This window comes from Ranitomeya variabilis, chromosome 2 (assembly GCF_051348905.1).
Source record: "Ranitomeya variabilis isolate aRanVar5 chromosome 2, aRanVar5.hap1, whole genome shotgun sequence".
NCBI lineage: Eukaryota > Metazoa > Chordata > Amphibia > Anura > Dendrobatidae > Ranitomeya > Ranitomeya variabilis.
In genome coordinates this window covers 462,564,584-462,580,005 of record NC_135233.1, presented here as the reverse complement: position 1 = coordinate 462,580,005, position 15,422 = coordinate 462,564,584, and the positions used below count along the sequence as shown (strand labels likewise).

The window sequence follows — 15,422 nt, the reverse complement described above, 5'->3', positions numbered from 1 at the left end:
CACCTTGGGAAGGAATTCAGGAACCGGTCGAAGAACGACCTTATCCTGATGAAGAATCAGGAAAGGGGAACGACATGACAGGGCTGCCAACTCGGAGACCCTCCTGATGGATGTAATGGCAATGAGGAAGGCGACCTTCCAAGAGAGAAGAGAAAAGGGCACGTCATGAAGAGGCTCAAAGGGAGCAGCCCGAAGAGCGCCAAGGACCAGGTTAAGGTCCCAAGGTTCCATGGGAGGACGGAAAGGAGGGGCGATATGCGCAACTCCCTGTAGAAAAGTCCGATCCTGGTGAATGGTGGAAAGGTCACTCTGTAAGAGAATCGACAGAGCGGACACTTGTCCCTTGAGTGTGCTGAGGGATAAGCCCGAATTGAGACCAGACTGGAGGAAACCGAGAAGATCAGGAAGAGAAAAGGACATTGGAAAAACTTCATTGGTTTCGCACCAGCGAAAGAACGCTTTCCAGTACCTATGGTAGATACGGGAAGAAGCCGGTTTTCTGGCTCTGATCATGGTCTGTATGACCTGGGAAGAGAGACCAGAGTTTTTCAAGACTGCGGCCTCAACGGCCATGCCATTAAACTCAGCGACTGAGAACTCTGGTGGTAGAGAGGTCCGTGCGAGAGGAGATCTGGCCGATCCGGGAGTCTCCAAGGAGTGTCCGCGAGCATGTTTACGAGCTCGGCGTACCACGGCCGCCTTCGCCAGTCCGGCGCTATCAGTATGACTGGAATCCCTTCCAACTTGATCTTCTTTACCACCCTTGGAATCAAGGGGAGGGGTGGGAACAGGTAGGGAAACTGAAACTGGGACCATAGAATTACCAGGGCGTCGTGGCCGACGGCAAGAGGATCCCGGGTCCTGGCGACAAACTGAGGGACCTTGTGGTTCATCCGGGACGCCATAAGATCGACGTCTGGCGTACCCCAGTGGAGGCAAATTTGATTGAAGACTGCGGGGTGGAGAGACCACTTGCCCGATGCTAGGCCCTGGCGACTGAGAAAGTCGACTGCCCAGTTTTCGACCCCGGGGATATGAACGGCTGATATGGCCGGAACGTGGCGTTCCGCCCACCGAAGAATCTTTGCCACTTCTTCCATTACTTGGCCGCTGCGAGTCCCGCCTTGGTGGTTTAAGTACGCCATGGCCGTGGCGTTGTCCGACTGGATACGGACGGGAAAATTCGACAGAAGAGACTGTCAGCGGATTAACGCAAGGAAGATTGCCCTGATCTCCAGAAGGTTGATGGGAAGGAGAGCTTCCTGGGTGGTCCAAAGGCCCTGAGCCGTGTGTTGTCGGAAGACTGCTCCCCACCCGAGAAGGCTGGCATCGGTGGCGATGACCTGCCACTGAAGGGGAAGAAATGATCTTCCTCTCAGGAGAGAGGAGGACAACGTCCACCAGGTTAGGGACTGACGGACCTGGAGAGGAAGGTGGATGGGACGGTCCAGGGAGTCCAAGGACCTGTTCCAGGTTGATAGGAGGAATAGTTGGAGGAGGCGGGTGTGGAACTGGGCGAAAGGAACAGCCTCCATGGAGGCCACCATCTTTCCCAGGACTCCCATGCAGAAACGAAGTGACTGAGGGGCTGGGCTTTTGAGAAGGCAGACCACCTTGAGGAGTACTGAGAACTTGTCCTCTGGGAGGAAGACCCGAGCTAAGTTCGTGTCGAACACCATGCCCAGGAAGGACAGTCGTTGGGATGGAATGAGAGAGGATTTGGTCCGGTTGATAATCCAGCCGAGACGGGTCAGAGTGTCCAGGGAGACCTGGAGACTGTGGGCACAGTCTAGACGAGAGGACCCCTTGATCAACAGATCGTCCAGGTAGGGGATAACGAGGATCCCCCTGGAACGAAGGAGGGCCATGACCGCCGCCATGATTTTGGTGAAGACCCTGGGGGCAGACGCTAAACCGAAGGGGAGAGCCGTGAACTGGTAGTGATTGTCCCCGACAGCAAACCGAAGGAATCTCTGATGCCGTACGCAGATGGGGACATGAAGGTACGCATCTTGGATGTCGACCGAGCAGAGGAACTCCCCGGGTTCCATGGCAGCGATCACTGACCGCAGGGATTCCATTCTTAAGTGGCGAGGTCGGACGTGGCGGTTCAGAAGCTTCAAATCCAGGATAGGGCGAAGAGACCCGTCCTTCTTTGGGACTACAAAAAGGTTAGAGTAGAACCCTCAAAAACGGTCTACGGAAGGAACGGGAATCACGACTCCGGCGGCGACCAGAGACGTTACGGCTTGAAGCGAGCCGGGTAAATGGGACGGTTGCTTTGGGGGGGGGGGGTGAGAGAGAAAGAAGCGATTTTCCGGGAGGGTAGAAAATTCGATCTTGTACCCGGAGGTGATAATCTCTCTGATCCAGGCGTCGCTGATCACTGACAGCCAGGTGTCTTTGAAGAGAAGAAGCCTGCCTCCCACCCTGGAAAGACTCCCAGGTGGGGGCGACCCGTCACTTGGAACGGTATCTGTTGGAACGAGGTCCGGAAGACCTGGGAGGTGGAGCCCTGGATCTCCACATGGGAGCTGGCTTGTAAGAGGGTTTTCTACGTTCACCCGTGGTAGCGGGTCGCTCTTGTTGCGAAGAGGAATCGGAGGCTGCAAACGGACGAAAGGGGCGAAATGTTCGAGGAGCCTTTGGGTTAAAGAAGCGTTTTGGCTTGGACTGGGGGAGAGAGGTACTCTTGCCCCCAGTCGCGTCTGAGATAATTTGATCCAGACGAGCGCCAAAAAGCCTGGAACCTTGAAACGCCAAGTTGGTGAGAGACTTTTTGGAAGGAGCATCTGCATTCCATGCTTTGAGCCAAAGACTGCGGCGCATAGCGACAATGTTGCTGCTTGCCCTGGCTGAACAGGCTGCTGCATCTAAGGAGGCAGTGAGAAGGTATTTCCCTGCGTGGTTAATCTGGTCGGCGAGGTCAGCCAGCTCGGTAGGGGAGGCCGAAGCCAAAATGCCTCGGCGGAGAATCTTGGCCCAGGCAGATATGGCCTTAGCCACCCATGTGGAAGCAAAGCTGGGGCAGAGGGAAGGACCCGTTGCCTCAAAAGCGGATTTGGCCAGCGCCTCAATTTGTCTGTCCGATGCGTCCTTAAGCGACGCACCGTCCGGTAAGGAGAGAAGTCTTGGAGGAAAGACGGGAGATCGGTGGATCGACCTTGGGAGATTCAGCCCACTTGGAGAGAAGATCGGCGCTAAAGGGATAGAGCACGTCCAGATGTTTTCTACCTGAAAAACATTTTCAGGATGTTCCCAGTGTTTAGACAGGGTAGACTCAAACTCCTCATGGGTAGGAAAGGAGCAAGAGGGACGCTTCACCCGCTTAAAGGAGACAGAGGAATCCTGGGGGGAAACCTCGTCTTGTTTTAGTTTGAGGGTTAGCGATATAGCCTGCATGCTAGAAGTCTGGTCTGAATCTGAGTCAGAACCGGACTGGGAATCCACATCAGACCCAATGTCCTCCTCCGAAGAGAGGAATTGGGAGGAGGAGAGCAGCTTGAGCGCTGCGGAGGGACCTGGAGAACCAGACGAAGAGCCAGACAGAGTCCTCATTCTAGAGCGGCTGGCTGATTTGTCTCCCTGTGGTTCAGGGTCAGGTGCGGCCGACTCGCCATGGAAGATGGTTGGAGCGCTGGTGGCTGAAGGCTGTGGAAGACGTTCAAGCGCCTGGACCAGGGACTGAGATACCTTAGTCAAATCAGAGACCGACTGCGAGATAGCAACGGCCCACTCAGGGGGAGGGAAAGCGCCCCCATCCTGAGATTCGGAAGCTTCCTGCGGGGCAGACATGGCAGGAGGACTGCAGGACTGGCAGAGAGGCGACGATTGGCCTACAGACCACTTTATCTTACAACGAGCACAGGCGTAGTGAGTTATGGTAGGTTTGGTAAAGAAGGCTCCAGAAGAGTTGGACATAAGGATATTCTGCAGCACTATACTACAGAAAAGGCTAAAGGGCCTGCAGTGGTATGGATAATACCGAGGGAGGGGCCAATATAGCGTCACAATCCTACCGCACCGCAGAGCAGAGCTGTTCGTGTCCCCCAACACACGATGTCTGCTGTGCACGGAGCTGCTGAAGCAGGAAGTGCCAGCAGAGAAGAAGGGGCGGTGCTGTACTGAGAGGAATAAGCCAAGGCTCCTGATAGGGCCGCACTGAAAGGGAAGGGTGTGCCCGGGATGTAAAAACCCCTCTGAGTGGAGGAGGAAAAAAGCACCAAAAAAGGAGGGGGCGTGGCGGGCTGCAGCGGTGAAAGTGAAAGTAAAAAACCGGCAGTGACTGTGTGAAAGCACTGTACATTTAGACAGGGAAATACTGCTGCGGGGAAGCGGCTGCTGAAGCGCTGGTACCTGCATGTTCCGGTTCCACAGGTAGAGGGAGAGAGGATCGACCTGGGGCCCGATGAGAGAGGGGTCGCTGGAACAGAATCCTTCGTCCAGAAGACGGCCTCGACCCCAAAACAAGGGGGAGGGTCACCGCTGGTGACCACCGTCTTCCTCTCAGCCCTCTCCGAGGAGAGGGGTGAGGGGGACTGTTTGGCAAGGACCGCAACCATAAAGACCCTGGAGCACCTGGGAGGGTGACAGGGGATAATGTCCTGCCGGCGGTCTGAGAGCTGCGATGCGGACGACACCACACTGCTCGCTCAGCCGCCCTCCTGGGGAGGCAGGGTGAAAGATTGCACCCTGAATGCTGTATCTGAAAAAGAAAAGCCAAAATGTTAATAAAAACAACAAAACCTGTAAAGGAATCAAGATTAGCAGCGGATCTGAAGATCCAGGTCCACCTCCTACAGACACTAAGCGCAAACTGAGGTGCTTGGTGCCTGTCGGTGGGTGTATACTGCCGGGGAGGAGCTACGCCTTTTTCCTTTTTTGCATAGTGTCAGCCTCCTAGCAGCAGCAGCATACGCCCATGGTTGTCCTGTGTCCCCCAATGAAGCGATAAAGAAAAAATAATTTAAGCCGACTTTTTTCCTAAAACTGCTACGTTGGTGCTTTTGCCCACTTTTTTTTCTTCTAAAGCAGCATCTTCCCTATACTTTCGCCTACAGTTTCCAAACAAAGCCGCCCAAAGAATGAGCATGTTTTTTTTTTTTTATAACTGCTTCAGAACCCTGAAGAGGTTAACAGTAGTAATAAAAAACTGAACATGTGCACAGCATGGTTGTTTTGTACATTGCTGTGCAATTATTGCAGCATTTTTTTCCCCCTTTTATAAAGGTGGATTCCAGGCAGACTCCACCTGAAAGCATTAAGCTACTTACGGGTAGCGGCATTTTTCGGAGGACCATGACAGCACTACGAGAGAGGGGATCCGCCCTTAAGGAACAGGAAACCTACAGATACAAAAAGGGCGGCACCTCTCCCATGCATCAGTTGTATTTCAGAGCCTTGAGAGGACTACCGCGGTTAGTGGCATACAAACATACATTATATACATTTTGAAAACGAAAAATTATTTATTAAATTGAAGCTAGACACCATACGTGAAATCTACATACTATATACAAATTAGGAAGTGCAACCCCCACGTGAAATAGGGAGGGAACTAAGGGTGCTGTCATGGTCCTCCGAAAAATGCCGCTACCCGTAAGTAGCTTAATGCTTTATTCGGACTCCCATGACAGCCCTACGAGAGATTTACAGAGATGTAAGCTACCTTAGGGAGGGACTATAGCCTGCAGCACCCTTAACCCAAAGGTGAGATCAGAGGAGGACCCCAAATCCAACCGATAGTGCTTAAAGAACGTGGAAGGGGATGACCAAGTGGCCGCCTTACATATTTGTTCCACCGACACTCCAGATCTTTCTGCCCAGGATGACGCCATGGCTCGGGTGGAATGTGCCTTTAGATTCTGCGGAGCTGGCCCCCCACCCGCTGTATAAGCCATAGTAATAGTTTCCCTAATCCATCTAGCCAGTAAATATTTTGACACTCTACACCCTTTCTTTGGACCTTGGAAGGAAAGAAGCAGTGCCTCATCCTTCTTCCAACTATTGGTGACTGAAATATACTGTAGGAGAGATCTCCTAACGTCTAGAGTATGAAGCTCCTGCTCTTTAGGATTGGATGGATTAGGAACAAAAGATGGTAAAACTATTTCCTGCGACCTATGAAACCTTGTTGCTACCTTCGGTAGATATGCTGGGTCTGGTCTAAGGACTACTCTGTCAGACAGGAACTCTGTATATGGGGGAAGCCTGGAAAGTGCCTGGATATCCCCTACCCTGCGAGCTGAGGTTATGGCAATCAGGAAGGCTGTTTTAAGTGTCAACATTTTAATCGAGGCCTCATGTAGAGGTTCAAAGGGGGGTTTTGTTAGTGAGGATAGAACTAAATTTAAGTCCCACGGAACCGATCTATCTTTATACACTGGTCTAGTTCTACAGACCGCCTTCATAAACCTCGCTATCCAATAGTTGTTAGCTACATTACAGGAAAACAGGGCACCCAGAGCTGAGACCTGTACTCTAAGGGTACTAGTAGAGAGTTTTAGCTCAAACCCCTTCTGTAGAAACTCTAAGATTTGTTGTATTGGCACCCCTTCTTGGATATTAAATTTAGAAACGGACAAGAACTTCCTCCAAGTCCTAGAGTAGATTTTTGTAGTTATTTGCTTTCTACTCTTTAGGAGCGTTTCTACCAGGTTTGGAGAGAAGCCTTTATCTATTAACAGTGACCGTTCAAACTCCACGCCGTTAAATGGAGCGCTGCCACTTGTGGATGGGAGATTGGTCCCTGAGAGAGTAAATTCGGGATCTCTGGCAGTACCCAGGGATCCGATACAGACATCGTCCTGAGCCAGGCAAACCAGGCTCTTCTGGGCCAAAAGGGGGCAATAAGGATAACCTTTGCTCGATCTTCTCTGATTTTTCTCACCACTAGAGGAATCAGATTCAGTGGTGGGAAGGCATAGGCTAGCGGAAAATCCCATTTTATTAGAAAAGCGTCCACCGCCAGGGGATTTTCCCTGGGATTCAGAGAGCAAAAAAGTTTTACTTTCCTGTTGTCTCTGGTGGCGAACAGGTCCACCACTGGTTGACCCCATCTGTGGCTGATACGGTTGAAAATGTCTTTGTTGAGAGACCATTCTCCTTGTCTTAGAGTGTTTCGACTTAGGAAATCTGCTGTTATATTTTCCTTTCCTTTGATGTGGAGAGCCGTCAAAGATTGAAAATTGAGCTCTGCCACCTGGAACAAGCGATCCGTGATCTGCATTAAAGTCTCGGAACGTGTTCCCCCTTGCCGGTTTATGTAGGCGACTGCCACTCTGTTGTCCGACAGAATTCTGACGTGCTGGCCCTGTAGATATATGAGGAATTCTTTAACAGCCAATTCAATTGCCAACAATTCCCTCTGATTGGATGAGAATGTTGTGAAGGGTTCCCATTGTCCCTGAACCACCATGTCCCCCATATAAGCTCCCCACCCCGAAGAGCTGGCATCTGTGGTTATTACTTGGGTGACATTTACTATCCAGGGCACCCCTGCTGACAAATTCTGTATGTCTAACCACCACCTGAGGGAGTTCAGTGTTATAGGCCCCAATGTTAATTTCCCATTTAATACGCCATTTAGGGCTCTGTCATGGAATAAAACTTCTTTTTGCAGGGATCTGGTGTGTAACTGAGCCCACTTAACAGCGGGGATGCAAGATGTGAGTGACCCCAGTAGGGACATTGCTTGCCTAAGTGTCATGGAGGGTGTTTTAATTGCTTTTAACACATAACTCTGGATTAGCGCTATTTTTTCCCCAGGGAGAAGACACTGCTGTGTTACCGAATTCAAAATTAACCCCAGGAATTTTTGCATATTTAGAGGCTGTAACTTAGATTTTTCAAAGTTTATGATCCAACCTAGACGTTCTAGTTTAGCTTTAGTAATTTCCCATTGTGACAGACAGTGATCCACTGAGTTCCCGACAATGAGAAAATCGTCTAAGTAGGGGATTATAAGGACATTTGACTCCCTTAAATGCGCCATGACCTCTGCAATTATTTTAGTGAACACTCTAGGAGCAGAGGTTATCCCAAAGGGGAGTGCCCTAAACTGAAAATGTTGAATCCTACCCTCCATTATCAGTGCTACTCTCAGGTATTGTTGAAAATCAGCATGAATGGGTACATGATAGTAGGCATCTTTCAAATCCACTACTACCATAAGACAATTTTCAAAGAGCATTTTTATTGTTGAATTGATGGACTCCATTTTGAAAGTATGCTTTACCAGAAACTTATTGAGACCTTTAAGATTAATAATGGTTCTATAAGTATTATCTGGTTTTTGGATTAGGAAGAGGGGGGAGTAAAACCCCTTCCCTGTCTGAGAATATGGTACTTCCACCAACACATTTTTAGAACAAAGAGTCCTCACTTCCTCTTCGAGGGCAAACTGTTCAGTGGGAGATGAGCGCCAGGGTGTAAGCTTGAACTTGTCCCGTGGAGCCTGGACAAACTCAAGTTTGAGACCATGGGAAACAGTGTCTGTTATCCAAACGCTGTTTGTGATTTCTGACCATGCTGCTGAGAAATGCAACAGTCTCCCTCCCACTGGGATTGCTAGTCATTGTTCTTGTTTTTTGTTTTCCGTTGGGTTACGGCGAAACATGAGACCTGTACCTCGTTTTCGCTTATCGTCCCATCTGGATCGATCTCTGCCCGGTGAGAAGGCGCGTTTCCCTCCCCGACTGAACCTTCTTTTGTTGAAGGGACGACGGTATGCATTGAAGGTATTGGGAAACTTTTTCTTATCGTCACCTGCCTTCTCCAGGAGTTCATCCAGGGTAGGCCCGAATAAATACTCGCCTTTACAAGGGATAGCGCAGAGCTTTGCTTTCGCCTGCATATCCCCAGGCCAGCATTTTAACCATAGGGCTCTCCTTGCAGCATTAGACAGCCCCGCTGCTCTAGCTGCTAATTTAACGGAGTCAATTGAGGCATCTGATAAAAAGGCCGCCCCCTCCTGGATTACTGGTAATGCTGCGAGAATAGAGTCTCTAGAGGCCCCTTGTCTTAATTGGGTCTCTAACTGGTCTAGCCAGACCATCATTGACCTCGCCGTGCATGTTGACGCCACCGCAGGTCTTAAGGAACCGGCTGCCATTTCCCAGGTTCCCTTTAAGAAGGTATCCACCTTCCTATCTAGGGGATCTTTAAGCGTTCCCATATCCTCAAACGGGAGAGAGGATCGCTTCCTGTCAGCGCTGTGAACAGCGTGGGACGCCGAGGCTTCGCCAGGAGACTCCGGGCGGCGCCACTACGATGCCGCCGGTCCCACAGAGGCGCCCACAGTATTACAGGGAGGGGAACCGTCATACTCACCACGCGCCGGCTCCGGAGACAGGACACCCCCTGGCGACCGCTCCACGCTGAATAGCCACCGCCATGCCGCCCTGCCAGGGCCACCGTGACTACTACAGGTACTCCGCACCGGCCGAGGTAGGAGACCCCCTCGCTACCAGAATCGGTCCGGCCGGCCTGGAAATCCTCATAAAGAGATCTTCTGTAGGATCCAGTCCCTTCAGGAACAGGAAACCAACTGATGCATGGGAGAGGTGCCGCCCTTTTTGTATCTGTAGGTTTCCTGTTCCTTAAGGGCGGATCCCCTCTCTCGTAGTGCTGTCATGGGAGTCCGAATAAAATGAGATTCCTGTGCACAAACCCTTAGACTCCTTAGCGCCCATGCGTCACTGATCTCGCATGACTCAACTGGTCTGATCCCTCAGAAGCACAAATTGCTGAAAAAGCGAATGCATGCGGTGGCAGAAAGAGGTCAAAGTGCAGTGCAGCTTACTGTGTAGCCACAGACCACTCTGGTTGCTCCTGCTGACCCCTCATCCACCAATAAAATTGCCTACAATGGGCATTTGAGCATCAGAACTGGACTGAAGGTCCCACCTTCCAACTTATGAAGGCCTACACTCATGCCTATATTAAGCAGATGGTTTAAAGTGGTTGTCCATTACTGACAACCCCTTCTTAACCACCATAGTCCCCCCCAGGTAAAAGTTATACTCCCATTGGGTACACGTGCCTGCACTCCTGGGATGATATTGTGCTATGTGAACCCTGCAGCCAAACCATGTCACACGAGCCTGGGAGAGGAGGCGCTGGAATGGCACCAGCAGCGGAGGCGAGTACAGCTGCTATTATTTTACATGGAGGAGCTATAAATGGTTGGGAGAATGTGTTGTCCGAGTAGTGGACAATCCCCTTTAAGTGTTCTGGATGATGTATTATTGGAAGGTTTGTTTGGTTTATTCTGTATTTATCTAAAAGGCGAAAAATGATTTGTATACAATATTCATCCTACATCATCCTTTATTAAAAACATAAAACAAGTTTCTTTAGAACGTTTATTTTTCATTTTATCAAAACATTTTCCGACTGGGACATGGATCCACTTTCACAAAAAAAAAAAAAAAAAAAAAATAGAAAATCCTTGACAGGTTGTTATCTTTCTTATATGCTCACTAGCAGAACGAAAAAGATGTAGACAGAAGCCTCCCCAATCGTAGCTACACAGGGTGTCACATTAGTGGGCTAATCTTTGCACCTCCACAGGTACGAGCTCAGGGGGGGAAAGAAAGGGCAGTTACCTGTCGACAATTTACTTTTTATTAATTCATGATCCGAACATTCCTAATAATGGCTGCAGCCCTGAGAATTATTTACTAGTCATTTATGTATCACGTGAAAATCTGATCACCCCTCCAACCACACTAAGATCGGGACAGTGGGGAGTGTTGTAAGATAGATCAAAGGGAAAAAAATGGTCTCAAATCTGAGAACGAGTGATCCAGTGCCTTACTGTTAATTGTGACAGTACATGATCCATACACACAAACACACACACCGTAAGTGCAGCAGGGCAGTGCCCAGAATCGTGGTCGGACATTCACTCACACACACACACTCAGCGCTCGGACACTTTCCCCGATCTCTTTATTCTCACATTTGGTCCATGGGGGGGGGGGGGGGAATAAAAAAATCCACCTTACAACATCCCTTATGTGGGGCAGATCACCTGCCCCTTCTGTCCTCCCCAACCTTTTCCCTGAAGACTTGGTAAATCAGTGGTGTTATCGAAGAGATATTGTAAAATCTGAAGCGATGTTGACGCCTGGTTTTCGTACAGTTATCACAGAAGTCTGTGCATCGTAGTCAAATTCCAGCTGCACTTCTGAGCCTCCTACAAAAAAAAGAAAGAAAAAAGGATAATAAATGTGCAAGTGTTCTGGCCGCAGGCCCACAGGGGGGGGCATACTCCACAATGGCGGCTTAGGCATATAACCCGCAATAGGAATAGGTTTCCCTCAAAACCATAATTTAAAGAGGTTGTCCACTACTTTAGCATTGATGGCCTATCCATAGGATCAGTCAGGGTCTGAGACCCGGCAACCCCACTGAGCAACTGTTATCAGTGGCCGAATATACTCAATCAGTTGTAGAGCTGCGCCGTCTCCTGATCGTGGCCGCCTCCAGGTACTGCACATCTGCCTACTGATTTGGCTAAAAAGGTAAATGTGCAGTACCCTGCATTGGGATTCTATGAAGGATGTCAATCATGTCCAGGGAGATGTGATTAGAAACTTGGCGGCTGTCTACTCCTGTAGTGTAGGCCGTAAATGTACACAAGGAGGATTTGGGGTACACACCGTAAAACCTCTATTGCTTCATTGGGGGACACCGGTAACCATGGGGCTACTCAAGATCAGCAGGACAGGAATCATAGGGGAGCAGAAATTGATTAAAGAAGAGGAATCTTTATTATTGAGGAGAGATTTTTATTGAGGACATCTGAATCGGAGAAGTTATTAACAAAAAAAACAAAAAGCTTTCCCTTTATAATAGGATTCTTCTTTGTCATCAAGAAAAAGCTCTCGCTTCTCCTTAATAAAGATTCCTCTTCTTTAATCCATTCCTGCTCCCTTGATTCCTATCCTGCTGATCTTGGGGAGCCCCACAGTTACATGTGTCTCCCCCCAATGAAGAGAACTACCCCTTTAAATCTCACTCACACTGCCCATCTGCTGTATGGAGCCAGAAGGCTCATGCCCTCTAATCCTAAATACATTTTTCGGTCCATTTCATGCAGCCATCATAAAGCCCCATACACACCATGCTGTACTGTCTATGCAGAAAGAACAGAAAAAATATATATACACATTTTAAGGAATACTTTCCTACAGATGAGCACTCACCTGGCTGATGGAGGGTTATGTTCTTTGGCTTGGTTGCTCCAATTATAACGACGCGCTCCAACCAACTGGGAGTCTCAAACTTTCCATTAAGATCCAGGGAGCTGGTAAGAGACAGATTATGTTACAGACATACCAATTAGGCCACATTCACACCATCAGTATTTTCCATCAGTATTTGTAGCACAAAGCCAGGAATGGAACAATCAGAGGAAAAGTATAATAGAAACACGTCATCACTTCTGCATTTATCACCCACTCCTGGTTTTGGCTTACAAATACTGATGTAAAATACTGACCAAATCCTGCTATTGTGAACATGATCTTACTCAAACTCAGATTCCGTCATTTCGTCTGATCACATCTCCATCCGGACGACGTTATTGAGCCTCACCTTGATGTCAGTTCTCCATGGCTATAGCTGAATTTTCTGTACAAGAAGTCATTTTGTTGGTAATTGAAGCTGTGACCATCATCCAGGTACAGTTCACCTTGGGCTTCTCCCTAAAAGAGGAGATCTGTTTCATATCTAAAAAGGCTTATAGGAATGTCAGAGACAATGCATCTAAGAAGTTCCAGTAGGTGAGGGCATCAGCCGTAGAAGGATCATCCAGAAAGGTCACTCACCTGCAGATTCAGAGCCACGTACAGAGTAAACGGATCATCTTGCATACAATCTGAGGAACGTCTGGCTCGATCCTTCCGAGGGATTATAGACCCACCGCGCTGAAACACTGGGATCTGGAAGAGTCACAAGAATGACAAACACAAATTAGGAGGATATCTGAAAGCCAAGAAAGCACACGTTCATGTTTGACTAGTTAATAATAATTAAAAAAAATATAAATAAAAAAAAAAAAACCAAAATATTTTGCTTTCAGTCGCCATATTCTGACATAATTTTTCAGACTCTTTATTCCATTTCTTATTTAGGGGTGGAATTTGATGTGACCACAGATTCTGCCATTTTTATTTTGTTTTCCATTTTGATGTTCATTGTATGCGATAACTAATCTAATAATTTATAATTTCAGGAAATATATAAACAATGATAGCAAGTCTTGTTTATTTTTTATATTTTGCTATTAATGTTTAGGGGAAAAGAGCATATGAAAGGGAATCCGTCAGCAGAACATCACCCCTCCAGACTATTTTTATGTGCATGTAGCTCTTTTAAAGACAAGTCCAGCAATACCTTGACATGGCCAGTCCTTTCCTCTGTTACTGGGAAATCAGTGTTTGAATTGATAAGCAAATGAGGCTGAAGAGCTATGGTAGCTAGTAAAGAGCTATGGGTATAGTAACATGGCAGAAATAGGACCATGGTAATCCATCAACACCCTCCGATCATGTTGCACAAGGGCAGACAGATTGGAGAGCCGCCATATTAGTAGCTTTCATTGTCTCTACTGACTGTGGCATTTAAGATGTTTTAACTGTTGTGATCAGAGTTAGCTATATACAGAAGATGTCGTTAAGGGCTTAAGAATCAGCTCATCCATCATGGTAATGATACTCACTGAACACATGGTGACCGACTGGTAGAACTTCTGTGGAGACTTGTACTGCTGATACGTGTGGACATCATACCAGACCTGTGAAGAGTTACCAGGGGTCAGCAACATGTGTGTGATCATGGGAGACTACAATCACAATGAGGGACGGTGTACTCACTTCTCCGGTCCCAGGAAGATAGATCTGCACTCCGCGAGCATTGCTCTCCGTTACCGGATGCACCAGAAGTCCAGAGCCTGCACAATGTTGATAAGAAGAACCACACATTACAGGCACTACCGAAATAGTATAATATCTACAAATAATAATGACGTCCATTTCTATTCTCACAATCATTATAGGGGTTTTCCACATACAAATAAGTGGTGACCACATGGTTACAAAACACAAATAGAACCTCTCCCCGAGTCCATCGGTGACATCTTGACAAAGGTGAACATCACCGCTGCATTCAATCACATGGCTCAGCTTACATGTCATGAGCCGCTTACCTCAATGATTGGCTGCAGCAGGGCTGTGGGCTTCAGTCGGTGCATCACCGCTGCATTCAATCACATGGCTCAGCTTACATGTCATGAGCCGCTTACCTCAATGATTGGCTGCAGCAGGGCTGTGGGCTTCAGTCGGTACATCACCGCTGCATTCAATCACATGGCTCAGCTTACATGTCATGAGCCGCTTAGCTCAATGATGTGCCGTGGGCTTCAGTCGGTACATCAACGCTGCATTCAATCACGTAGCTCAGCTGCTGTGCTGAAAAAAAAACAGGAGCCGCATAGCTGAGTGATTGGCTGCAGCAGTGCTGTGAGCTTCAGTCGTGACGTCACCGTTGCAGCCCAGAGCAGCAGTGCAAAACCAGTGATGGACCCGGAGAGGGATGAATATTGTGCTTGTTGGCTTCCAACTATGCAATTGATTGGGCACCACTTTTAGTGAAAAACCCCTTCAATCGTCAAAATAAAGACTCCTAGAACTGATAGAGAGGTACATATGCACAGACGTGGATAATCGGCTCACCCAATAAATACTGGTCGTCCATCGCAAATGTGGAGACGTCTGATGGAAAGTCGATCCAGAGAGCCCTAAAATATGAAAAGACTCCATATTTAGCTAACTAGTGACATCTGATTTCCAATGTTAACCCCTTCACCCCGGAGCTTTTTTCGTTTTTCGCTCCCCTCCTTCCCAGAGCCATAACTTTTTTATTTTTCCGTCAACATGGCCATGTGAGGGCTTATTTTTTGCGGGACGAGATGTACTTTTGAACGATACCATTGGTTTTACCATGCCGTGTAACAGAAAACGGGAAAAAAAAATTCCAAGTGCGATGAAATTGCAAAAAAAGTGCAATCTCACACTTGTTTTTTGTTTGGCTATTTTGCTAGGTTCACCACATGCTAAAACTAACCAGCCATTATGATTCTCCAGGTCATTACGAGTTCATAGACACCTAACATGACTAGGTTCTCTTTTATTTAAGTGGTAAAAAAAAAATTCCAAAGTTTGCTAAAAAAAAAAAACACACACAAAAAAGAAAATTGCGCCATTTTCCAATACCCGTAGCGTCTCCAATTTTCGTGATCTGGGGTCGGGTGAGCGCTTATTTTTTGCGTGCCGAGCTGGCATTTTTAGCGATATCATTTTGGTGCAGATACGTTCTTTTGATCGCCCGTTATTGCATTTTAATGCAATGTTGCA

At 48.0% G+C, this 15,422-nt stretch overlaps 1 protein-coding gene across 4 annotated transcripts in view; it reads right to left on the bottom strand.

Annotated features, from left to right (window-relative positions):
• Positions 1-10,311: 10,311 nt before the first annotated feature.
• GANAB (glucosidase II alpha subunit) overlaps positions 10,312-15,422 on the bottom strand; it is a 28,479-nt gene continuing 23,368 nt past the window's right edge. For all 4 annotated transcript variants that reach the window (XM_077287513.1, XM_077287514.1, XM_077287512.1 and 1 more), the window contains 7 exons: positions 14,742-14,806; positions 13,884-13,960; positions 13,730-13,804; positions 12,837-12,950; positions 12,604-12,713; positions 12,213-12,313; positions 10,312-11,200 (listed from right to left, as the gene is read on the bottom strand). In XM_077287513.1, the coding sequence (XP_077143628.1) occupies positions 11,091-11,200; positions 12,213-12,313; positions 12,604-12,713; positions 12,837-12,950; positions 13,730-13,804; positions 13,884-13,960; positions 14,742-14,806 (652 nt within the window). In that variant the 3' untranslated portion in view covers positions 10,312-11,090. The remainder of the gene's footprint in view (positions 11,201-12,212; positions 12,314-12,603; positions 12,714-12,836; positions 12,951-13,729; positions 13,805-13,883; positions 13,961-14,741; positions 14,807-15,422) is intronic.